Raw genomic sequence first — 26,591 nt, 5'->3', positions numbered from 1 at the left:
TACAGACCTGGTGAGTTGGTTGTACTGTGGTTAGGGTAGAGTTATTCTCAGTACAGACCTGGTGAGTTGGTTGTACTGTGGTTAGGGTAGAGTTATTCTCAGTACAGACCTGGTGAGTTGGTTGTACTGTGGTTAGTTAGGGTAGAGTTATTCTCAGTACAGACCTGGTGAGTTGGTTGTACTGTGGTTAGGGTAGAGTTATTCTCAGTACAGACCTGGTGAGTTGGTTGTACTGTGGTTAGGGTAGAGTTATTCTCAGTACAGACCTGGTGAGTTGATTGTACTGTGGTTAGGGTAGAGTTATTCTCAGTACAGACCTGGTGAGTTGATTGTACTGTGGTTAGGGTAGAGTTATTCTCAGTACAGACCTGGTGAGTTGGTTGTACTGTGGTTAGTTAGGGTAGAGTTATTCTCAGTACAGACCTGGTGAGTTGGTTGTACTGTGGTTGGGGTAGAGTTATTCTCAGTACAGACTTGGTGAGTTCGGGGGGGTGTACTGTACCGGTTTGTTTTAGAGTATGGGTCAAAACATTTTGGGCTCTTTATTGATTGGCTGACCAACCAATCACAGTGCTCTGGTGGACAGCAATAGGCACTAACCACCTTGTGTTGACTGTTCTTCAGGAGCAATCTGTTCCTCACACTTTTCCAGTGGCAAGTTTGTTTGAGCAGAAATGGATGTATGATAATATAGAATGAGCGTTGTCTGTCACTCACTGTCAGCCTGTGTGTTATTGTGCTGTTACAGTGGCCACCAGAGGCAGCATCCTGTACTTCCTCATCACTGAGATGTCCATGGTTAACGTCATGTACCAAACGTCACTACGACAGTTCTTGGGAATCTTTGACCTCTCTCTGGCCAGGTACAGTAGTAATACACTTTGTCTCATACTGAATAACATATATTTGTATTTATGTATTTCATTCAAATTGTTGGTCCTCAGATGTGGTTCAGTCATTTTATGTGACCATTGAATTGAATGAATATGTAATCAACGATTTTTGAATTGACACTGGGAGATTTGTGCTTTTGCATAGTTGTTTGTGTAGTTGTAGGAGTTGCCTGATTCTTGAAGTATAATATCTGAAACCATAGAAACAGTTTTAATATTAACATAATAACCACCACACTATGCCTTCTGAACAGATCAACCAAAAGTCCAATTACCAGCAAGCGAATAGCGAACATAATTGAGCATATGACCTTTGAGGTGCACAAGTATGCAGCCAGGGGTCTGTATGAGGAGCACAAATTCCTGTTTACCCTCCTGCTGACGCTGAAGATCGACATGCAGAGTAACCGCGTGAAACACGCCGAGTTCCTCACCCTCATTAAAGGTGTGGAACAAACTCCGTCCTCCAATTAATTCCACCAATCTGAATGTCCACAGTTACTGAAATGTTGAATAGCAAAATGTTGTTCATTGCTCACAGACCATTGAACATCCTCTGTCTGTCCTATGCAGGAGGTGCCTCTCTGGATCTGAAGGCTTGCCCCCATAAGCCTGCCAAGTGGATCTTAGACATGACTTGGCTCAATCTGGTGGAGCTCAGTAAACTGTGGCAGTTCTCTGATATCCTTGATCAGGTGTGTTCCCCACGCGGTGCTTCCTTACGCTGCTACTTAATGTGTCACACTCTCTAATACCCTCCCTCAATAAGTCTGTTTCATGGCCCCCTCAATTAGTCTGTTTCATGGCCCCCTCAATTAGTCTGTTTCATGGCCCCCTCAATTAGTCTGTTTCATGGCCCCCTCAATTAGTCTGTTTCATGGCCCCCTCAATTAGTCTGTTCCAAGGCCCCCTCACCCCGGTAAACCCCCCTATTCATTGTAGTGCTCCTCTATGATTACAGTGCTCCGTTTACTCCTCTGAGCTCTGTCACATATGTCATTGAACTAGTCATTGTACTGAGCTGTGTGTGTGTCCAGATCTGTTGTAATGAGAAGCAGTGGAAGGCATGGTTTGATAAGGAGACCCCTGAGGAGGAGGTGATCCCTAATGCCTATGACCAGAGCCTGGACTGTTTCCACCGCCTGCTGCTCATACGCTCCTGGTGTCCAGACAGGACCATCGCACAGGTACACCGGTAACTCTCATTGAATGATTAAGTAATTAATCAATCAATCCAAGACATAATACTTTATGAAATGTCTACGCTTTTTGGTATTTTCATCAAAGCTTAGGACTGAGTTTTAGAGTGTATTTCTACTGCATATTTCTTGAATCCAATAGCAGGTGACTTTTTAAATACACCTTGACCTGTTATCCTCCAGGCCCGTAAGTACATCATGGACTCGATGGGAGAGAAGTATGCAGAGGGAGTGATCCTGGACCTAGAGAAGACGTGGGAGGAGTCAGACCCCCGAACCCCGCTCATCTGCTTCCTGTCCATGGGCTCAGACCCCACCGACTCCATCATCGTCCTGGGGAAGAGGCTGAAGATAGAGACGCGCTATGTCTCCATGGGCCAGGGACAGGAAGTCCACGCACGCAAGCTGCTCCAGCAGACCATGGCCAACGTGAGTCCTGAACACAGCATCACAGTACACACTCACTGGACTCCTAACAGTCAAGTTATAATTATCCCTTGTCCCCAGGCTATTGCGCTTAGTGAAGAAGTCTGGTGAGCGAAACTCATTTATTAGGTATCGGCATTCTGCCATGAATTGTGGTCTATGCCATCTCATTTGTAATCAAATTGGGAATTCAAATAGCGATAGGGATGGAATATGAATTGAAATTGAACCATGGTGTTAATGAAAATGGATGTGATTGATTTAGACCGTATTAGACTGTATTAAAAATGAAATGGACTAACACCACATGCATCTCCCTCACATTATTAATTTAATTACATAATGACATTAGTAATGAATCACTCTCCCAATATGGACAATTAACTATGTCTTTTTTTTCTCCCCCATTTTTTTCAAAATGCACACACAGGGTGGCTGGGCCTTGCTCCAGAACTGCCACCTGGGCCTGGACTTCATGGATGAGCTAATGGATACTGTGACAGAGACAGACGCCGTCCATGAGACCTTCCGCCTGTGGATTACTACAGAGGTCCAAAAACACTTCCCCATCACACTGCTGCAGATGTCCATCAAGTTCACTAATGAGCCTCCACAGGGACTGAAGGCAGGGCTGAAGAGGACTTATGGAGGTGGGTCACACCACGGTTCACACATACATACAGGTATCCGTGCATGTGTACGTACCTACACAAACAAATACACATATACACCCCCATTTCTTCTGGTTAACCCTAAACAACAACCCTTAACCCTTAATCTAGCTTCATGTCCAAATTCTGGTTCAACCTTAGCCTCAATCACAACCTTAATCCTAACCCTAGCATCATGTCCACATCCCAGTTCAACCCTAACCCTAGATTCACATCCATATCCCGGTTCAACCTTAGCCTGAACCACAATCCTAATCCTAACCCTAGCTTCTTGTTTGTTGCTCCAGGCATTAACCAGGACCTGCTGGATGTCAGTAACATGGTCCAGTGGAGGCCCATGCTCTATGGGGTGGTGTTCCTCCACTCTACGGTCCAGGAGAGGCGTAAATACGGCCCCCTGGGCTGGAACATCCCCTACGAGTTCAACCAGGCTGACTTCAACGCCACCGTGCAGTTTGTTCAGAACCACCTGGACGACATGGACATCAAGAAGGTAGGTGCAGAGACGAGAAGCTCCTGCTGTAACTAAGTAAAGCTCTATCTTTACTTCTACTGTTAGTACTGCTACCTGTCTTCCTATGTAAGATGTGTCTGTTCCTGTGTTGATGGTAGTCTGACGTCTCCCCAGGGTGTATCCTGGAATACAGTGCGCTACATGATCGGGGAGATCCAGTATGGCGGTAGGGTGACAGACGACTATGACAAGCGTCTGCTCAACACCTTCGCCAAGGTCTGGTTCAGTGAAAACATGTTTGGACCTGATTTCTATTTCTACAAAGGCTACAGCATTCCCAAGTGTTCCAACGTGGACCAATATCTGACATACATTCAGGTCAGTCCATTTTTCACACTCAGTCTCTCCTGCAGTTTACAGTGCTGTGTAACATAAGATTGAATTAATGTAGTCAGACTGCATGAAGATGTGTGCTGTATACATTGTTTGGCATTGAGGCATTTGATAACACTTCCTATGAATAACTTGTTCATAATGCATTATAAGCAGGTATCCACAATGCATTACATGTTTTACTGTAGTTTGGTAATGCACAGACATGCAGACTCTAATCCTAATTTATGTATTTTCCCCTGCAGGGCCTACCAGCTTACGACACACCAGAGGTGTTTGGCCTGCACCCCAATGCTGACATAACGTATCAGAGCAAGCTGGCCAAAGACGTCCTGGACACCATCCTGTCCATTCAGCCTAAGGACAGCTCCAGTGGAGGAGGGGAGACCAGGGAGGCCATTGTGGCCAGGCTGGCTGACGACATGCTGGAGAAACTACCTCCAGACTACGTACCGTTTGAAGTGAGTAGCACTGGTCTGGAGTTAGCTAACCCTACTGGAAATAATCACCCACGATTAATACAGTGCTGGCTATTAAAAATATTATTTCCCATAATACCTTGCTGCAGCAAGGTAGATCGTTAAAAAACTCTCACAGGGTGACGGCAAGTCATCTAACAATAACCCATGCAATAAAATGTATTTCTGAAATATGCCCCATGGTGCAGTGAAATCCACTTTGAAGGTAATGTTTTTACTGGAATAGAGGTGTACTTTTTAATGTTTAGAACTGTGTTATGCATTTGCATTCCAATATGTTAAGAATCAAATCAACATTTATTTAACGCGTAATTTCACAAGAGCATGTTTTCAATATATCCAGGTGAGAGAGAGGCTACAGAAGATGGGTCTGCTCCAGCCCATGAACATCTTCCTGCGTCAGGAGATAGACCGCATGCAGAGGGTCATCGTGCTGCTCAGGAACACGCTGACCGACCTCAAACTGGCCATCGACGGCACCATCATCATGAGTGAGAACCTACGGGACGCGCTGGACTGCATGTATGACGCACGCATCCCCTCACGTTGGAAGAAGGTACGTTTATTACTGCCTCTGAGTACACATTTATTCAGTTTTCTACTTATCTATTCCGTGTTCTATTTTCTACTTCTGTATTCCTGTGTTCTAGGCGTCATGGGCCTCCAGCACTCTAGGGTTCTGGTTTACTGAGTTGCTGGATAGAAACCGTCAGTTCCAGGCGTGGATCTTTGAAGGACGGCCTAACTGTTTCTGGATGACAGGGTTCTTTAACCCACAGGGCTTCCTGACCGCCATGAGACAGGTACAGACGGCACATTCACACATTCTAATGCAATCACAATTGAACATACTTACTGACTTGGCTAGGCCACTGAGGTTATATTTAGAGTTTGCAGACACTACACAGTCATAGTTGATCATGAAGCTACAAAGACAAAGCCAGTCTATGTACTCTGTTTTTGTGTGTGTAGGAGATCACTCGTGCAAACAAGGGCTGGGCCCTAGATCGTATGGTGCTGTGCAACGAGGTGACCAAGTGGATGAAGGATGACATCACTCAGCCACCCTCTGAGGGGGTGTATGTGTACGGCCTCTATCTGGAGGGGGCGGGCTGGGACAGGAGGAACTGCAAACTCATCGACTCTAAACCCAAAGTGTTGTTTGAGATGATGCCTGTAGTCAGGATGTATGCTGAAAATAATGGTGAGTGTTGTAGTCACTAGTTACTGTAACTTCCTGGAGACTCATTGAACAGTATCTCATTCAGCTGCTTGTTGTTTTCATCTATACATTATATGTTGAATATGTCAGTAGAAATTATCTAACTTTTAGGTTCAATGGTTACGGTATGTCAGACCAACTGAATGGACAACATGCAGTGAAAAAGAAACTCATGTGATCATCGTGTATAAGTAATGGATGTTTATCGTTGCTGTGGTCATTTCAGGTGTCAAGGATGCCCGGTTATACTCCTGTCCCATATATAAGAAGCCTGTAAGGATGGACCTGAATTACATTGCTGCTGTGGAACTGAGGACTGCTGCACCGCCTGAGTACTGGATACTTCGTGGTGTGGCACTGCTGTGTGAAGTCAAATAACCCATTTCTATATTCTATTATATGCCTAAATCTTGAAGAGTTGTGCTTCAGTGGTTAAAGGGGCAATCTTTCAAACTACCACAAAGTTGACACCCTACCACTGTTTTGTTAAACAGCTGAAGGATGTGACTGGAGAAAAATGTAACCACTCTCAAAATGGATGTTCCCTTTAAGGATTAAAGGGGGGCAGTGTCTTCATTTAGATTATAGTGGTAAGCTTCCGTAATAAAGTTTCACCTATCACTGGGTTGCAGGAATAATAGAAAAATGAAGTTGCACACACTATCTATACCCCCAATTATTTCATATCTGAACTATTTTGGGTGTGTGTTTACTTATTTATTTTACTTATTTTACTTTACTACTTCTTTTTGTACTCACCATAATATGGTTGTTACTACACTAATAAACAGTTGAAGTCGGAAGTTTACATACACCTTAGCCAAATGCATTTAAACTCAGTTTTTCACAATTCCTGACATTTAATCCTCGTAAAAATTCCCTGTCTTAGGTCCGTTAGGATCCCCACTTTAAGAATGTGAAATAATAGTAGAGAATAGTAGAGAATTATTTATTTAAGCTTTTATTTCTTTCATCACATTCCCAGTGGGTCAGAAGTCTACATACACTCAATTAGTATTTGGTAGCATTGCCTTTAAATTGTTTAACTTGGGTCAAACATTTCGGGTAGCCTTCTACAAGCTTCCCACAATAAATTGGGTGAATTTTGGCCCATTCCTCCTGACAGAGCTGGTGTAACTGAGTCAGGTTTGTAGGCTTCCTTGCTCGCACACGCTTTTTCAGTTCTGACCACAAATTTTCTATAGGATTGAGGTCAGGGCTTTGTGATGGCCACTTCAATACCTTGACTTTGTTGTCCTTAAGCCATTTTGCCACAACTTTGGAAGTATGCTTGGGGTCATTGTCCATTTGGAAGACCCATTTGCGACCAAGCTTTAACTTCCTGAAAGATGTATTGAGATGTTGCTTCTATATATCCACGTAATTTTCACCACCTCATGATGCTATCTATTTTGTGAAGTGCACCAGTCCCTCCTGCAGCAAAGCACCCCCACAACATGATGCTGCCCCCCCTCCCGTGCTTCACAGGTGGGCTTCGACTTGCAAGCCTCCCCCTTTTTCCTCCAAACGTAACGATGGTCATTATGGCCAAATAGTTATATTTTTGTTTCATCAGACCAGAAGACATTTCTCCAAAAAGTACGATATTTGAGCTGGTAGCATTGCAGTTGCAAACCATTGTCTGGCTTTTTTTATGGTTGTTTTGGAGCAGTGGCTTCTTAATTGCTGAGCGGTCCTATGTCGATATAGGACTCGTTTTACTGTGGATATAGATACTTTTGTACCTGTTTCCTCCAGCAACTTCACAAGTTCCTTTGCTGTTGTTCTGGGATTGATTTGCACTTTTGGCACCGAAGTACGTTCATCTCTAGGAGACAGAACGCGTCTCCTTCCTGAGCGGAATGATGGCTGCGTGGTCCCATGGTGGTTATACTTGCCTACTATTGTTTGTACAGATGAACGTGGTACCTTCAGGCGTTTGGAAATTGCTCCCAAGGATGAACCAGACTTCAGGAGGTCTACAATTGTTTTTCTGAGGTCTTGGCTGATTTCCCATGATTTCAAGCAAAGAGGCACTGAGTTTGAAGGTAGGCCTTGAAATGCATCCACATGTACACCTCCGATAGGCTAATTGACATCGTTTGAGTCAATCAGAAGCTTCTAAAGCAAACCTCTTTGGGCTAGGTGGAGTGCTAGTGACCCACCTCACCAACATCTGGTGAAATTGCAGAGAGCGAAATTCAAAATACAAAAATTGTAGTATTAAACATTCATGAAAATACAAGTGTCATGCATAATTTAAAAGCTGAACTTCTTGTTAATCCAGACGCTTTGTCAGAGTTCAAAAAGGCTTTACGGTGAAAGCATACCATGCGATAATCTGAGGACAGCGCCCCGCATACAAAATCATTAACATTTTCCAAACCAGCAGAGGCATCACAAGTCAGAAATAGCGATAAAATAAATAAGATACCTTTGACGATCTTCCTCTGTTTGCAATCCCAAGGGTCCCAGCTACACAACAAATAGTCGTTTAGTTGGCGCGTTTGATTCAGTAATCCACCCGTTCCAGTCGTTCAACATGCAGACAAAGCAAGTCCAAACAAGTCAAACAATGTTTTTAATCAATCCTCAGGTACCCTAATATGTAAATAAACTATAAAATTTAAGACGGCGAATAGTATGTTCAATACCGGAGATAAATAACGAAGTGGGCGCCCTCATCCACTCGAGCCACAAGACTACAGTCCAAATGAGAGCCACCTTGAAAAACTACAAATTCTAGCTAATTTTTCAAAAAACAAGCCTGAAACCCTTTCTAAAGACTGTTGACATCTAGTGGAAGCCATAGGAACTGTAATCTGGGAGGTTTTCCTTTGAATATTCCATAGACAAGTTTTTGAATGGGTGATGACCTAAAAAAAAAATCTGGATGGATTCTCTTCTGGTTTTTGCCTGCCATATCAGTTATGTTATACTCACAGACATTATTTTAACAGTTTTAGAAACTTCAGAGTGTTGTCTATCCAATATTACCAGTTATATGCATATCCTAGCTGAAACGTTCATCGTTGGGAGAAAGAGAGAAGGACCAAGGTGCAGCGTGGTAAGTATTCATATTCTCTTTTAATGAAAACGAATACTCAAACAAAAACAACAAACACGAGAACGAAACGAAAACAGTCCTGAATGGTGAAATACAAACACAGAACAGAAAATAAACACCCACGAAACACAGGTGGAAAAAGGCTACCTAAGTATGATTCTCAATCAGAGACAACTAACGACACCTGCCTCTTGATTGAGAACCATACCAGGCCAAACACAAAACACAACATAGAAAAACGAACATAGATAACCCACCCAACTCATGTCCTGACCATACTAAAACAAAGACATAACAAAAGAACTAAGGTCAGAACGTGACACTAGCTTCTGGGCCTGAGTAACAGGCAGTTTACTTTGGGCACGTCAGTCATCCGAACTTCCAAATACTGCCCCTAGCCATAAGAAGATTTATTAAAGGCACAGTCAACTTAGTGTATGTAAACTTCTGACCCACTGGAATTGTGATCAAGTGAATTATAAGTGATATAATCTGTCTGTAAACAATTGTTGGGAAAATTACTTGTGTCATGCACAAAGAAGATGTCCTAACCAAGTGGTTGGAAAATTAGTTTTAATGACTGATGTGAAAACTGAAAACACACCTCAAACACGTTAACTTATTAGAAGTGCACATAGTAAGACGTTGAAACACAGTTTAAGAGGATTAATTCATTAACTTCATGTTAGATTGTTTCTTACTCTGAAAGTAGTCTATGAGCTAGGATAAACACAGTTGCCTCATCACTCCTATTGGTTTTTATCTAGCGGTGGTTAAAGTTAGCTGAAATTTGTCGTTGCTGTTTAAAGAAATACGAGACATGGATTACAGTTTTTCCTGGCTCATATAAATGTATCCTTTAAATGTGTCCCAAAACACATCCAGTGAAAACTAGCACACGTGAACAATCACAACTGTAATAAGATCCAATTAGTTTAGCTGTCTTCCCAAATGTCTTCCCAAATGTCCTGCAGTCAGATCAGTGAGTCACACATCAACCAGAGAGAACGGAGGAGGAAGGACAGAGGGGTCTGGTTGCAGTCTCTTGCTCCCCTCCTTCCTCACCCCATCCCTCTGGTCTTTTCTCTGTTGGACTCTCAACCTCCTGAATCCCCCTCATCCTCCTCTTGCTGAATGCTCTCTTTCCACCTGACTTCTATAGCACAGATGTATCAGTGCACACCTCTTGGTTACGGATGGTGTAGACGACAGGTTGATGCACCATGAGTAACACAAACAATGTGTTGAGACAAGTGAAGGGGCAGAGTGCTTGTGTAGTTGCAGACGGGTTAGACAGTAGATTATTGGCACCAGCTACAGTAGAAACATACAGAGGTAGGTTACAGTTCTACAAGCACGGTGGTTGTCTTGTAGGGGAGGGCTACAACATCCCTGCGTGCCTCATTGTACATACGCCCAAAACAGAGGCAAGTAATTCAGATTGAAAGAGTTGGGGTGATGCCGGGAGAGCCATGGAACAGTACTTCTTGCACAGGACTAAAGCTCACAAATGCTCTCACAATTCTAGACTCACATAGCAGCCCTGCAGTGGCTCTATTAAATGCACCATGTGTGTCCCATGTTGAGCTGGACCAAGTGATAATTACCAGCAATGGCACTCAGTACCCAGACAAGCTCAAGGCAAGCCACATATGCCTGGAAGTCATTATGCTCAGGTAGTGGATGCTGTGGCAAATAAACACATATCGTTCTATTGCCATGAGGGCCAGAGTCATCTGAGCGCTCCAAAGGATGGTACCCATAATACTAAAATGTTCCATTCAACACCCCCTGATAATAGTATTTTTTTTTCTACTGTGTTATTGACTTGTTAATTGTTTACTCCATGTGTAACTCTGTGTTGTCTGTTCACACTGCTATGCTTTATCTTGGCCAGGTCGCAGTTGCAAATGAGAACTTGTTCTCAACTAGCCTACCTGGTTAAATAAAGGTGAAATAAATCAAATAAAATAAAATAAAAAAATCACAGTATGTTGGAGCAGAACTGAGTGCAAAACAATGAATGCTGCAATGCAGCTATGCAAAAGACCACATATCTGAAAATGTAACAAAGTGTAGAAGCACTCTTTAAGTGTCACCAGAGAGAAGAGAAAAAGAACGACTAAAAATCAGAAAGGTATATGTTTTCCCTGAAGCGATGTGCTGGGAAAAACAGGCAGACAGATCCCGCATGGCTTGCTCCTCTTGAAAAGTTGTCCTGTTCAGAAGGTGAGGTTTGGAGAGAGCATTCAGTACTGTTTAACTTTGTTGAAGCCATGGTGCTGATCAGATTTAGTACTAGTAGCAGAAGGAGTCCCTGGATCTAGGAGGGATAGCTCAGAGCGTTTTCTCTTCTATCTACACTCTACAGACTCATCAGATGTCTTCTCTACATGTTATGTCTTTTATACACGATGTATGCAGCTGTGTGGTTGAAGGATACTTATAACCAGTCTAAACACTTCCCAAAGGTTGCCTACTAAGAGTAGGCTGGAGGTTACATTTTTTTGCGGCATATTTTTAGTTTAAGTCATTTACAACTGCAGTGGAATAGAGAAAAGTGATAGTGCTATACAGTATAATGGGCAGTGGTGGAAAATGTACCCAACTGTCATACTTGAGTAAAAGTAAAGATAATACTTAATAGAAAATGACTCAAGTAAAAGTCACACAGTAAAATTCTACTTCGGTGAAAGTCTTAAAATACTGGTTTAAAATATACTTAAGTATCAAACGTAAAAGTATAAATAATTTCAAATTCCTTATATTAAGTAAATCAGATGGCACCATTTTCTTGTTTTTATTTTATTTCCGGAAAGCCCGTGGCACACTCCAACACTCAGACATCCTTTACAAACAAAGCATGTGTGTTTAGTGAGTCTGCCAGATCAGAGGCAGTAGGGATGACCAGGGATGTTCGGTTAATAAGTGCGTGAATTTGACTATTTTCCTGTCCTGCTAAACATTCCAAATGTAACGAGTAGCTTTGTGTACTGCAGTAAAAGGAATCAAAAATAAAATAGTAAAGTAAATTAAGTAGTACTTTAATGTATTTTTACTTTAGTACTTTACACCACTGATAATGAGCCCCTAGGGCTATCAGAACATTGCTTTGAAACCATATTGTGAAGAGCAAATACTTAGGTGTCTGGTTAGACTGTAAACTCTCCTTCCAGACCCATATCAAACATCTCCAATCCAAAGTTAAATCTAGAATTGGCTTCCTATTTCGCAACAAAGCATCCTTCACTCATGCTGCCAAACATACCCTTGTAAAATTGACCATCCTACCAATCCTCGACTTTGGCGATGTCATTTACAAAATAGCCTCCAATACCCTACTCAACAAATTGGATGCAGTCTATCACAGTGCAATCCGTTTTGTCACCAAATCCCCATATACTACCCACCATTGCGACCTGTACGCTCTCGTTGGCTGGCCCTCGCTTCATACTCGTCGCCAAACCCACTGGCTCCATGTCATCTACAAGACCCTGCTAGGTAAAGTCCCCCTTATCTCAGCTCGCTGGTCACCATAGCATCTCCCACCTGTAGCACACGCTCCAGCAGGTATATCTCTCTAGTCACCCCAAAACCAATTCTTTCTTTGGCCGCCTCTCCTTCCAGTTCTCTGCTGCCAATGACTGGAACGAACTACAAAAATCTCTTAAATTGGAAACACTTATCTCCCTCACTAGCTTTAAGCACCAACTGTCAGAGCATCTTACAGATTACTGCACCTGTACATAGCCCACCTATAATTTAGCCCAAACAACTACCTCTTTCCCAACTGTATTTAATTTATTTATTTATTTTGCTCCTTTGCACCCCATTATTTTTATTTCTACTTTGCACATTCTTCCATTGCAAAACTACCATTCCAGTGTTTTACTTGCTATATTGTATTTACTTTGCCACCATGGCCTTTTTGCCTTTACCTCCCTTCTCACCTAATTTGCTCACATTGTATATAGACTTGTTTTTTTTTTACTGTATTATTGACTATGTTTGTTTTACTCCATGTGTAACTCTGTGTCGTTGTATGTGTCGAACTGCTTTGCTTTATCTTGGCCAGGTCGCAATTGTAAATGAGAACTTGTTCTCAACTTGCTTACCTGGTTAAATAAAGGTGAAATAAAAAAATAAAATAAAAAAGGTCTGCCTAACAGTATTTTGCCTAATGAATGTGATGGAAGAATAGACAAGGGGACACTTGAAAATGTTCCAGACAGTAATTGGCCTAATGAATGTGATGGGTTTGGTGACAAGTAAGTAATGGATAATTACTTACTGTTACAACAAGTGGTCCAGACCTCTTGACAAGGTCGCTATAGGTCACTATTATTGGGTTAAACCCATCCTTTGAGAGAGCGTGTCCCCAGGATTTTCTATACCAAGTCCCTCATGTGTACACACCTCCCTCCTCTTGACTGCCCTGCCAACCCTACTTGTCCAAACCCCCTCAATACAATTCTAAGATTTTAATCTGTAACCAAATTAAGCATATTAATTCATATTAATGGTTATTTTTAAATATTACACTTGACTTGAGTCAAATGTAAGTAAAACTAAAAAAGGTCAATTTTCTGAAGAAAATGTGTGTGCTCTATAGTCTACAATAGTGAATAGGAGCGAACACGAATCTCACACATCAATTATCCATCCATGAGTGTTCTGGTCTCCCTGCATGGGCCTATAGTAGAGACATCTACTCCAGAGGTACTTGCTTAGGTCACAACAACTGATGAGCTGTTTGGGTAATATGACAGAACTCTCATGTCCTGTGGCTGGATCCCTCAATACAGGCTCTGAAAAACGTTGTCACATTGGCTGCCACCCAGAGCCCTAGAAACCTACAGAGATGTCATGGGGGAAAGCAAAGATAAACTCTGTGGGAAAAGTGTTGCTTCTGTTCTACTCAGGCTGTTGCCATAGTAACAGTGGGGCTTGTCAACAAAAGGCGATGTTTTGTTTTGGTAAAGATATTAACGGTAGCTAGCAAGCAGGCTATCAAAGGAATATTAGCTGATGAGATCAAATGGCTGATAAACGTGGTTTGGAGAAACTGGACTTTGGTGCATTAAGCATCGAGCAACAACAGCAACTCCGACAATTTAAGGTAAATTAGCTAGCTAACACTTTACTACTGTATGTAACGTCGTTAGCTTCATGAGTGCTCCTTGGCTTCTCCAACAACATTTAGTTAGCTAGTTCTATCGATAAAATTAGGAATTAAAATACAATAGGATTTCTTGTTCTATCACTCACTGCATTTTTGCATTCATCCAGCTAATAGTTAGCTAGCAGAAATTCCTTGGTTAAAGATAGGCTCAGCAATGACAAACATTACGTGGGGTAACTTTGAATCTGCTATTGCCATCGGGCTTTTCCAATATCATGAGCCATGGGAAAGAGTAGAATGGACAGTAAAGTTAATGGACATTCACCTTTATATTTCTCCTGGGACAAGCAATGCCAACAATGTATATATTAGACAGATCTTATAGTATGATGTTAGGTTGTCTGTCGAATAAAATGGAAATTCAGATGTCCCCCCCCCTCTTTTTTCAGTATTGACAGATTAGAACTGTCCCTCTGTCCTCTGGAGAGCCATTCGCTAATTCATTATTTTTCATAGATCAATACAAGAATCAACAATGAAAAATATTTGAGAGAGCATCCAGAGACGGAGGCCTTAATAAGCAACTTTTTAAGGTTTGTTAATTGGCTGGCACTGACTAACAGTATATTTTCAGACATATTATTCTCCATCTCTATTAGGGCTCTCAAGCTCCAGACATCAATAACGAATATAATTATATTTCATATTTAGCTACAGTAATGAAGTCTAACTGGCCAATTGCTTGGGTACCTGCTTCTTGTTTTTTTTTTTTTACAGAGATGTATTTCTCAAAAGACCCACAGACATTCGAGAGTATGCAGCAGGTGGGTTCAATCAACACAAATTGACACGTACACCAATATACAGACAGGGACAGTCCTCTACTTAGAACTACCGATAATTAACATATTTTCTCTCTTTCAGATTACTTCACCGACCCAAACCTTGGTTTGATCATTGGCTCCAAACTGCAGGGCGATCCTGCCGACACCGGCACAGACTGAATCCTTACCGGAGTGTTTGGCAGTTCAACTGTTATTGAAGTGTAAAGCTGTAACAGGCCTCTTTCTCTGTGTTCTGTACATCCTCTGTATTGACTAGTTCTTTGTTGCAAAGTAACGTGATATAAATATAAAACATGATATAAAGTGGGAATGTACTGGCACCCAGGCAGATGTTCTTACTGAGCATCATTACAACACGTTAGTTACAGGGCTAAAGGAGGATGTTTATACCCCTGGTTGAGAGGAAAAGATTTCTAGGCCTATAGGGTGGAGTGGACAGCCTCTTTACAGGAGTTCTCAGGGTAAAGTCTAAACGGGATCATTGGGACGTCACAACTCTGACATTACCCTATTGGAAGTTTAAATAGAAAACGGTTAAGGTTACAAGGATTCCCGATAGCACTAACCGCTTTCTCAAGCCTCAAAGTTCCCCCTTCTGGACTCCCGTTTCCGTAAACTCCCCAACTCATCAGACGAAACAAAAAACATTTAAGCAAGATGAGAAAATGTGACAGCAGCAATACTGACCACACGGTTGAAATGTTTAATGAATTTAAAATCATCAAGTAACCAACGCATCAGGCTTTGCTGTAAAAACATACACAGTAAAAACAGGTCAATTCCATCTCACAAAGATGACAAAATCATTCAGAATTCTGTTTGATTCACATTTTAAAATCTGACACGCTACAAAAATAGGCACATCTGGTTTAACAATTAAGTGATTGTATAGAGAAGACCCTGAAATTGTATAAAAACCTAGACCCTGATAATATTGGACATTTCAACATTTACATTACATTTGACATTTAAGTCATTTAGCAGACGCTCTTATCCAGAGCGACTTACAAATTGGTGCGTTCACCTTAAGACATCCAGTGGAACAGCCACTTTACAATAGTGCATCTAAATCTTTTAAGGGGGTGAGAAGGATTACTTTATCCTATCCTAGGTATTCCTGAAAGAGGTGGGGTTTCAGGTGTCTCCGGAAGGTGGTGATTGACTCCGCTGTCCTGGCGTCGTGAGGGAGTTTGTTCCACCATTGGGGGCCAGAGCAGCGAACAGTTTTGACTGGGCTGCGCGGGAACTGTACTTCCTCAGTGGTAGGGAGGCGAGCAGGCCAGAGGTGGATGAACGCAGTGCCCTTGTTTGGGTGTAGGGCCTGATCAGAGCCTGGAGGTACTGAGGTGCCGTTCCCCTCACAGCTCCGTGAGGGCAAGCACCATGGTCTTGTAGCGGATGCGGCTTCAACTGGAAGCCAGTGGAGAGAGCGGAGGAGCGGGGTGAGAGAGAACTTGGGAAGGTTGAACACCAGATGGGCTGCGGCGTTCTGGATGAGTTGTAGGGGTTTAATGGCACAGGCAGGGAGCCCAGCCAACAGCGAGTTGCAGTAATCCAGACGGGAGATGACAAGTGCCTGGATTAGGACCTGCGCTGCTTCCTGTGTGAGGCAGGGTCGTACTCTGCGGATGTTGTAGAGCATGAACCTACAAGAACGGGCCACCGCCTTGATGTTAGTTGAGAACGACAGGGTGTTGTCCAGGATCACGCCAAGGTTCTTAGCGCTCTGGGAGGAGGACACAATGGAGTTGTCAACCGTGATGGCGAGATCATGGAACGGGCAGTCCTTCCCGGGAGGAAGAGCAGCTCCGTCTTGCCGAGGTTCAGCTTGAGGTGGTGATCCGTCATCCACACTGATATGTCTGCCAGACATGCAGAGATGCGATTCGCCACCTGGTCATCAGAAGGGGGAAAGGAGAAGATTAATTGTGTGTCGTCTGCATAGCAATGATAGGAGAGACCATGTGAGGTTATGACAGTGCCAAGTGACTTGGTGTATAGCGAGAATAGGAGAGGGCCTAGAACAGAGCCCTGGGGACGCCAGTGGTGAGAGCGCGTGGTGAGGAGACAGATTCTCGCCACGCCACCTGGTAGGAGCGACCTGTCAGGTAGGACGCAATCCAAGCGTGGGCCGCGCCGGAGATGCCCAACTCGGAGAGGGTGGAGAGGAGGATCTGATGGTTCACAGTATCGAAGGCAGCCGATAGGTCTAGAAGGATGAGAGCAGAGGAGAGAGAGTTAGCTTTAGCAGTGCGGAGGGCCTCCGTGATACAGAGAAGAGCAGTCTCAGTTGAATGACTAGTCTTGAAACCTGACTGATTTGGATCAAGAAGGTCATTCTGAGAGAGATAGCGGGAGAGCTGGCCAAGGACGGCACGTTCGAGAGTTTTGGAGAGAAAAGATAGAAGGGATACTGGTCTGTAGTTGTTGACATCGGAGGGATCGAGTGTAGGTTTTTTCAGAAGGGGTGCAACTCTCGCTCTCTTGAAGACAGAAGGGACGTAGCCAGCGGTCAGGGATGAGTTGATGAGCGAGGTGAGGTAAGGGAGAAGGTCTCCGGAAATGGTCTGGAGAAGAGAGGAGGGAATAGGGTCAAGCGGGCAGGTTGTTGGGCGGCCGGCCGTCACAAGACGCGAGATTTCATCTGGAGAGAGAGGGGAGAAAGAGGTCAGAGCACAGGGTAGGGCAGTGTGAGCAGAACCAGCGGTGTCGTTTGACTTAGCAAACGAGGATCGGATGTCGTTGACCTTCTTTTCAAAATGGTTGACGAAGTCATCTGCAACAACAACAGTAGGCCTACGTAGTACATTCTGTAACCAACATACTGTGGTAGAGCATGTGAATAGAGCTTTTAAATCCTGAGCGAACAGGCACAAATCATCAATGTTTAGACACGTCAATGTTAAAAGGTAACAGATTTCCTTTTTATATATACACAAGATTGTCAGTAACTTACATTGTTTGATATTTGTTCAGGCAATTGATTGCCCCTCTCTTATGGCTTGTATTGGGCTCTGGGAATCCAGAATTGTATCTTAGACACAGATCTCGGATCAGATTACATTATGTAAAATCTTAAACATAATCCTTAGGGAGTAAAACACAACTGACCTTCTACCAGTGTCTATAGGCAACATCATCATACTGCCTTTAGCTCAGAGTAGTGTACTACTACCAGTCTCCTGACCCCAGAGCCCATCTACATTACACAGTATGATGGAGCTATCAATACACACTGATCTGATCCTAGGTCAGTATTGCGTTATCCCCTAATGGTAATGGTTAGGATTCAAAGAGGGTAAGCTGGCCCTGGATCTTTGCCTATTAAACAATCTCACACACATACTGTACTTTAACCACAACATGCAAAGGAGTTTCAACCAACCGCGATACAAGTTTGTGTTGTTTTATGTTGTGTCTGACTTGCACAGCATTTTAACATTAAAGCGGATCCCCCTTTAAAAAACATGATTCCCGTTATTAGAACCCAATACACAACAGTAGGCCTACGTAGTACATTCTGTAACCAACATACTGTGGTAGAGCATGCTCACTTTAGTACACAATGTAAACTTCTAGATTGCAGACACTGATTGAACGGCAATGACTACAACCATCACACACTGCAGCCATCCCACAGACACACACATCCAGTGTCCGATGTTCTTCACGAACAAACAAGTTTAGTCCCACACACACTTCCAATGTCTCCCGTCTTCACACAAACATGGCCTGGGACACAAAGCTGTCTCCACGAGATGTTCCAGTGGCAGGGGGGTGGTCCTCCTCTTTGTCATAGTAATCATTGGCCTTGTACTGGTTGGGGGCGTACAGGGGCGGGACTTCGTTCACCCTGGGTTCATCCCAGCCAGAGGGGGCGCCAGCGTAGCGCAACTCCTCCGCATCACAATTGTATTCCTCATCACTGTACGCGTCCAAGTCCTGGTGGGAAAGAACCATATTAAATCATCTTAATAATCATGTAAAAATAAGGAGAACCAATGCAGTCTTCATAGTATTCTAGTGACCCTTGCATTAGCGAACAAACTGACAGAGCAACACCCTTTGAGAGTCTTGACCCCAGGTCTTCTAGCCAATGGACAAACTTGCTAACCACTGCTCCAATAGGGTTAAATCACGGGAGGAAATTGCAACTAGCTTACCAAGGCAATGGTTGCTACAGTATTAAAAACACATGTTTCCATCTATAGCATGTTCAGTGTAACAGCTTCTATCCACATAGCAGCCCTCCACACCCTTCAGTTTCCTACACGTTCTCATGTTTGTGTACTGGTAAATAGGGCAATCATGTTGAGTAACTGATGAATTAATGATCATAAGTAGATGTTAAATGATTGATTTCTTTTTGTTTCATGAATCCTTTACCAGGATGTATTATAAATGATGTAGATAATAAACTAAGAGTTGGGTTGAGGCACTTTATAAGCCAAAGCTACAGAGCTTAATGTATACTGATAGGAAAACACAAGCCAGGTGGAAGCAATATCAAGGAGGCCAGCTGGGAATTTGCTTTCACCCATCCAGGTGTATTTATGTCTGAAGATTGAGAAAACGATTCAGGAGAGAAGGACTATTGAGAGATGCACCCCATGTATGGCTGTGTTCTTACCGTGCTGGGCTCGGCATCCTGCAGAGCGTAGTACAGGTGGTCCACTGATCCGTCCTTGCTCTCCACAGGGTCTCGACTGGTGTTCAGCTGCAGATACACACACACACACAGGATTATTCTCATCTACTCTGAGTTGGGGTAAAACCTATTTCAGATGGACACTTTCATAAACTACATAATCTTTTAACAATGTTGATAAAAAAAAAAACATGTGGTATTGTAAAATACAAATTGAGGGGCCATGTAGAGATATATAAACATCTCCCATCACAGCAAGTCTAAAAGTTATGGCTGGCCAGCATCCCTCACCCTATCAGTAGAGCTGCTGGTGGTGATGGTCTGCTGCTTGTTAGGGGGAGGGGGCTTGTACTTGGGTGGACCACTGAGAAAGAGAGAAAGGAGGGAATCAAAACAAACAGTAAGGATGATCACTTAGTATGAGTGACAGTTACAAACTCACTCTCCATTGTGCTGGTTGCGCTTTTTGCGGACCAAGACCACAACACTCCCAATAACAGCCAGCAGCAGAACTACCCCAATGAGCCCTCCGATAACACCGCTTGTAGTGGGACCCATCACTGGCAGTCGAGTACCTGCAGAGAGAGACAGAGAGAGATGAGAGAAAAAGTGAGATAGGAAGGAAGACAAAGAATAGAAGGGAGGTTTAAGGGGATAAGTACAAAGAGAGAGAGAGAGATAACATTAACAACAGAGTAGTGATAGCATTCACATGCTGGAGTAGTCCCACATGCACAGGAATAACTCTACAGTGCATTTCAATACATATCGTTTCATTTGTGGTGAAAGGTTCTGAAAGCGGAATTCAAAATGTAATCCCCAAGTAATGAAGTAGGCTAATTACAGTCAATGGTGTGTGTGTGAGACAAGAGGTGCAAATAAACTGTCTGTGGATGCGAGAGTTATAGAGGTGTGTACGTGTGTGAGACAGCAAGCCGAGATGCAGAGAAAGTGTGTGTCTGCCTTTCCAGAAGAAAGGTCTACATTAGTGTAGACTACAGTCACATGGGGAGGCAGACAATCCGACGTAGTGACTGTAGTACCTTCCTCTAATGAACCATGACCACTAGTACCAATACTAACAATAGGATTATACACAAGACAGGAGTACACAAACACACAGTGTGACCCATCTCATTATTCTCCCCATCATTGCACAGGGGATTATGCTAATGATGGAGTGTTAAATGGCAATGAGGAGCTCAGCTAATTGGAGGAGAGTTACACAGGGAAAGTAATTGGTTGTCCCCTGATTGAATGTTGTTAGGCTTATAATTATGGCTGTGGTACTGATGACCTTATAGCAACGCTCTGTAACGTAAACAATGGAGCATCCAATGACCTTTTCGCATGTAAAAAGCAGTTGTTTTAAATTAGACCACAACATGTAAATAAAATACAAACGCTTTGGTTTCCCACTAAAACTAACTAAAACAGTCAATAATAAATGACAATTTCTAAAATGATCTCCAGAGTAGTTTACCCTGACATTTATAAAGTCATTATTGTTCAGAACATGGCATGTTTAATGTGTCTAGTTTAATAGGTCTTATGAGACAGAAAGATTTACAACATGGCAGTAGTCCAGTTATAGGACTTATAAGGGAGTGTTACTAGGTGATTAGGGTGTAATACAGCCTGTTGTCCACATGGCGGTGCTGTGTCTCCATAACACCGGCTCTGAAGTACTAATAATATTCACTACCTCTGTTCCATCCTCCATTTGCTCTTCATCACTCCCCTGGTCGTCAACTTTGTATCTGGCTATATCCATGCTCCATTTTTGTCTATAGTGCTTTCTTGCTCCATCTTAACCATCCCTATCTTTTTTTTTATCCTCACTTGTCCTCCAATCCCCCCCTTCCCTGATACATGGGCGAATATTGTACTATAAATTGTGCCTTCCTGTATTATACTGATGCTAAAATGTTTATTCTATTCTACTGAGCCATTTACTTTATGTTCCTATTCTTATATTTTATTTCTTATTGTTGTTGCATTGTCAAAAAGGAACCTGCAACTAACAATTTAGTTGGACGGTGTACAGCATACCATGTGTTACCTGTACATACGACTAATAAAACCTGAAACTTTTCCTCCCTCTCTCCATAAAACTCTATAGTCCAAAGTGATTTCCTCCCCTCACCTCCTTTCCTTTTCACTGATAGGGAATAAACTGGGCCGGTGACAGCTTTATCTGGTAAGCATAATTTATTAGGGTACTTTCTTTTCAGATAAGTTCAGATAAAGGAGAGGATGCCACTTTAGAGTATTGAGATGCAGCCGCTGTCTGAGTGACTCCAGCAGTGGTGAATAGAGATCATGCCCTCTGTATCTGTGGTGGATGCCAGCCATGTCTCATTCTAATGAAATCTCCCAGACAGCCCGAGCATGCCCGCTGTCTCTCTTAGCTGGCGCCGTGCTCCCCTGCCCTCCGACAAGGACGGGCTGGGCTCCGTGAATGTGCGCGCGCACACACACACACACAAAGCAGAGTCCAGATGGCAGGGCCAACTTGTATACTATCCAATATCCCAGTCACTCACACCAACATTTATACACACACAATTCTCTGTGGTGTGCTGCACACCCATACCCACTCACTCACTCACTCACTCACTCAAACCCCTCCCACTCACTCACACCCCCATACCCTTCATCCCACTCACTCACACCCCCATACCCTTCCTCCCACCCCCATACCCTCCCTCACACCCCCATCCACAGATTGAGACAGGGTTTAGCCAGTCGGTGTATTCTCAAGGATTCTACCTGTATTCTCAATGTGAGGTATGGTCTAAAATACTGCTAGAGTTTTAAAATATTCTTAAAAATAATGCCAAAGTTCTACAACACTAGAGCACTGCTGCATAAGATAGCTGGTGCATAATTAAGCGGCCTCCAGGTGATTGCTGGCTGATTAGGAAAGCGAGTTCGTGCCACTCCGTGCAGCCTGCCTCTCCGTGCTGCCTGCCTCTCTCTGCCTCTCCCTCTCCGTGCTGCCTGCCTCTCTCTCTCTCCGTGCGGCCTGCCCGCCCGCCTGCCTCTCTCCGTGCGGCCTGCCCGCCCGCCTGCCTCTCTCGGTGCGGCCTGCCCGCCCGCCTGCCTCTCTCGGTGCGGCCTGCCCGCCCGCCTGCCTCTCTCGGTGCGGCCTGCCCGCCCGCCTGCCTCTCTTGGTGCGGCCTGCCCGCCCGCCTGCCTCTCTCGGTGCGGCCTGCCCGCCCGCCTGCCTCTCTCTTGCCGTGCGGCCTGCCCGCCCGCCCGCCTGCCTCTCTCGGGGGCCCGCCCGGCCTGCCTGCCGCCTCTCCCGGCCTGCCCGCCCGCCTGCCTCTCTCGGTGCGGCCTGCCGCCGCCTGCCTCTCTCCGCCTGCCCGCCGCCTGCCTCTCGGTGCGGCCTGCCCGCCCGCCTGCCTCTCTCGGTGCGGCCTGCCCGCCCGCCTGCCTCTCTGCGGTGCGGCCTGCCCGCCCGCCTGCCTCTCTCGCCGTGGGGCCTGCCCGCCCGCCTGCCTCTCTCGCCGTGGGGCCTGCCCGCCCGCCTGCCTCTCTCTTGCCGTGGGGCCTGCCCACCCGCCCGCCTGCCTCTCTCGCCGTGGGGCCCGCCCGCCCGCCCGCCTGCCTGCCTCTCTCCGTGCGGCCTGCCCGCCTGCCTCTCTCCGTGATACAGGTCTACCTCTTAACATGCTTCCCCAGCCTACAGGCCCATATGACTCATGTGACCTCGGCTGGCTGGGCTGGCCTAGCTGCACTTATCCCTGCCTCTCCCCTCTCCCATCCTGCTGCCTTCATTTGGGAAACGCTCGTTTATCTCTCCTTAATATGGCAGCTCAAATCTGTAGCGTCTCCAGCTCTGCATCTTTAATCTCCTAATGAGCAGAGATAAACCTGTTTTATTACCCTCTCTGACCTCAAACACACACACACACACACACACACACACACACCTCCGCTCCCGGAGCTACACATTTATTATACCTCAGCTATAAAAGTCATTGACCCAAACAGATTAAAGGGTCATTCATCATTGGCCAAACAATCCAATTGTTGCTGATCATAAAATCCATCTGTATTGTTTTTTGTTGACTTTTTAAGTTTGAGCATCAACAGACACGAGACAAACACGGTTCCATTGACCCCAGATGATGGGGTTACAGATTAGGTCTAGACGGATTGATCAGCACTGATAGAGATGAGGATGAGGATGAAGAGGGAGCTGAAGTAATCCCATTGCTCAGTCAGGGAGAGGAGAAGTCTAGCCCTTAGATCCTAAAGGCTTAACAGTGTTACATTTCCAACAGCCATCCAGCCCAACACACACACCTCGCTCCCTAGCGACCCTGTATCCTGGTAACCAGGCGCCGCATACATAATCATGCGGCGGGGGGGTAGATAAGGGGGGGGGGGGGTAGATAAGGACAAGGGCATACAGTGATAGAAGAGAGGACGAATGGGAGAGACTGGGTGATGGAGAGGAATTCAGATCACTTTGGGAACTGCCTCTTCAAGTCTGCTCGTCTTATATTACTGCTGCTAACAATAAAACACACTACACAATATAACCACCACCACATGGACTACTGTTGGCTGCCTGCCTGGGCCTGGTGCTGTACTGAAGCTCTAGTCTGTCAGACAGGCCCAGTATTCATCTAGGGTGACTCCAGAGCTGGCCCCATGCATTTACACTGTCTGGGATTAAACGGATGTCAGGGACACCAAGCCTGTGTCTGTGTGTAACAGCAGGAAAGACAGTGTGTATGCATACAATTGCGTGTGGGTGTGTGAGTGTTTGACGTTGATCTCCCCCTCTCTCTGCAGGGAGAGTGTGCTCCCTGCCATGGTGCATTAAGGCACCGACAGGCGCCCTGGGAGAAGGCAGGATATCTCTCACTCGCTCATACCCTCTCTCTCTGACAAGGTCGCGGCTCCCCCCTCGCTGTCTCTGCGTCAATATTTACAGTCCACTTTACACTGGCACAGCGGTGGCTGGGTCCAGTCGGCCTGCTGGTTTAGCCAAATGTAGCTGTCCAGTCCGGGTTGAGAAGGACCGAAAGGGGTAGGAATAGGACTAGGCAGGCTGTAGTAGTCCAAAGGCAACACACACCAACCCACAACCACACCAAATAACTGTTCATCCCAGCAAAGATAAAACATACACAGGTTGCAGCTGGCAGGTCCATAACAAGGCATGCACACACACACACACCGGATAACTAGGAGTTGTACTATAAGAACCCAGGTCACCTCAGTTAGCTAGTGTGTCATAATGTGAACTGTCCCTAACCTCCCCCTCCTTCCCTGGGGCCTGGTCTGTCACCCTTTGGTCTGTTTACCTGCCCTGTGACCTTCTGCCTGGGAGAACATCCACTTCATTAACTACTGGAGCACTACTCCGCCATGCACAGAGGGATCCCAGCCCAGAGCGCAGCCTCCTACTGAGAGGGGATTGAGGTGAGACAAATGAACATTTCCACTACGGTTTCCTCTACTAACACATAAAAAGAGATGTTCTGAAATGGAATCTGTGCTGGTCTCAGGTTAGGCTGTGTTAGGTCAAAGCAATAGAGGAGGATGCCTTGCTAGAATTTAATATCACTTATAGCTATATTTGTTCAATGTCAGTAGAGATGGAGGAAAGAGAGATGACTTCAGACTACTGAGATGTATCCTCTCGGCCACAGCAGGCGGCTAATTGGGGGCTGCCTCCAGTAGACTACCTCGAATAAGAGACTGATTAACAGAACGGGGAGCCGTAATGGCCCCGCTCTCCAGTTGCATTCTCTCCCCTTTTCATCCAATGCCCCTCAAGAGAATCTGCACAGCCAGAATGGCACAGGCCCGGCTCTAGCTCTGCATTCGGATTTAAACTCTCATTAAGACAATTCTCCTCTGCCATGGTGAACTATTGGGCATATAAACAATGGAATAGAATAGGCAATGAGGGTAAGAATTTGTATGTCGAAAAAAAAGGACTTATCGTTATGTGGCGAGCTTCAGTGACTAGGTTTAGTTTGTTGTTGATTATGCAGGGTTACAGCGCAAGTAACATACACATTCAAGTATGCACTCGTTATTTGCATGGACATCTAAATGGGCCTGTGGGCATATGGTTGTGGAATCACAATGCAAACCAGAACCACCGTTATATATAGTTCCTCTCACATCTACTGTGTTCCCTGGGAGGTGTTCGAGGTTGTGGGAGCCTTGTGCTGATCATACATGGAAGTCACAGGAGGTTGATGGGACCTTCATTGGGGAGAACAGGCTCGTGGTAATGACTGAAGTGGAATCAGTGGAATGGTATCAAACACATGGGCTCCTGTTGTTTGATGCCATTCCATTTGCTCTGTTCCGGCCATTATTATGAGCCTCCTCAGCACCATTATTATGAGCCTCCTCAGCACCATTATTATGAGCCTCCTCAGCACCATTATTATGAGCCTCCTCAGCACCATTATTATGAGCCTCCTCAGCACCATTATTATGAGCCTCCTCAGCACCATTATTATGAGCCTCCTCAGCACCATTATTATGAGCCTCCTCAGCACCATTATTATGAGCCTCCTCAGCAGCCTCCTGTGATGGAACTCATTACCACATACTATGGTGTTGCTATAGATGTGCTCTTCACAGTGCCTGTCCTTAACACTAACATTACACATAGCACACTACAAATGCATGCACACATTTAGTGTTACAAAAACACAATCATACAGGCTGACACACACACACACACACACTGTCAAGCACACACAATGTATGCATATGGATGCTAATATTCACATTTACACATGCACACCCACCCCCGCGTGTCACAGATGAAGAATATCAAACTGCTGTACATGCATCAAAAGGCCTTACCGACAATATCTTCCAGACAGACAACCCCATGAGCACATAATGATCCTTCCTACAGCATCTAACACACTGCATCAAGTCTGGCTCTCTCAGATAATCATTTTTATGTCACAATTCATCAGAATCTCAATATACAGTTAGCTATATCATGCTCCTCCATCTCTCCCACCTCTCAGTGTGTGTGTGTGTGTGTGTGTGTGTGTGTGTGTGTGTCAGAGATAGACAGTTCAATAGCAACAGTAAAGTATAAAGTGGGTGAGAGGACATAAATACATTGCAGTGGGTGAGGAGCACAGTGTGTGAGGTAATCAATGGGTAGC

The 26,591-nt window shown here is 44.7% G+C and overlaps 3 protein-coding genes across 3 annotated transcripts in view; 2 read left to right on the top strand and 1 right to left on the bottom strand.

Moving 5' to 3' along the window:
* Positions 1–6,860, top strand: part of LOC115114066 (dynein axonemal heavy chain 5-like) — a gene marked incomplete at its 5' end in the record, with an annotated part of 70,343 nt that extends 63,483 nt beyond the window's left edge. The window contains 13 exon segments of the mRNA XM_065008896.1: positions 749–863; positions 1,148–1,338; positions 1,467–1,588; positions 1,931–2,080; positions 2,276–2,521; positions 2,949–3,168; positions 3,477–3,682; positions 3,818–4,021; positions 4,282–4,497; positions 4,859–5,071; positions 5,166–5,318; positions 5,488–5,719; positions 5,964–6,860. Of these exon segments, the coding sequence (XP_064864968.1) occupies positions 749–863; positions 1,148–1,338; positions 1,467–1,588; positions 1,931–2,080; positions 2,276–2,521; positions 2,949–3,168; positions 3,477–3,682; positions 3,818–4,021; positions 4,282–4,497; positions 4,859–5,071; positions 5,166–5,318; positions 5,488–5,719; positions 5,964–6,115 (2,420 nt within the window).
* A 6,708-nt stretch (positions 6,861–13,568) lies between these two features.
* On the top strand, positions 13,569–15,096 carry LOC115102741 (regulatory subunit of type II PKA R-subunit domain containing 1). The gene is made up of 4 exons (XM_029622999.2): positions 13,569–13,923; positions 14,443–14,519; positions 14,704–14,750; positions 14,851–15,096. The coding sequence occupies exons 1-4, from the start codon at positions 13,843–13,845 to the stop codon at positions 14,928–14,930; spliced, it is 285 nt and encodes a 94-aa protein (XP_029478859.1). The 5' UTR covers positions 13,569–13,842; the 3' UTR covers positions 14,931–15,096.
* Positions 15,097–17,673: 2,577 nt separating this feature from the next.
* The window catches only part of si:ch73-22o12.1 (nectin-2), a 92,638-nt gene continuing 83,720 nt past the window's right edge, over positions 17,674–26,591 (bottom strand). The window contains exons 7-10 of the mRNA XM_029622985.2: positions 19,862–19,994; positions 19,711–19,783; positions 19,402–19,488; positions 17,674–18,713 (exon numbers count right to left, since the gene is read on the bottom strand). Of these exons, the coding sequence (XP_029478845.2) occupies positions 18,489–18,713; positions 19,402–19,488; positions 19,711–19,783; positions 19,862–19,994 (518 nt within the window). The 3' untranslated portion in view covers positions 17,674–18,488. The remainder of the gene's footprint in view (positions 18,714–19,401; positions 19,489–19,710; positions 19,784–19,861; positions 19,995–26,591) is intronic.

This window comes from Oncorhynchus nerka, linkage group LG3 (genome assembly GCF_034236695.1).
Source record: "Oncorhynchus nerka isolate Pitt River linkage group LG3, Oner_Uvic_2.0, whole genome shotgun sequence".
NCBI classification, from domain to species: domain Eukaryota; kingdom Metazoa; phylum Chordata; class Actinopteri; order Salmoniformes; family Salmonidae; genus Oncorhynchus; species Oncorhynchus nerka.
This window is presented reverse-complemented; position numbering and strand designations above follow the sequence as displayed.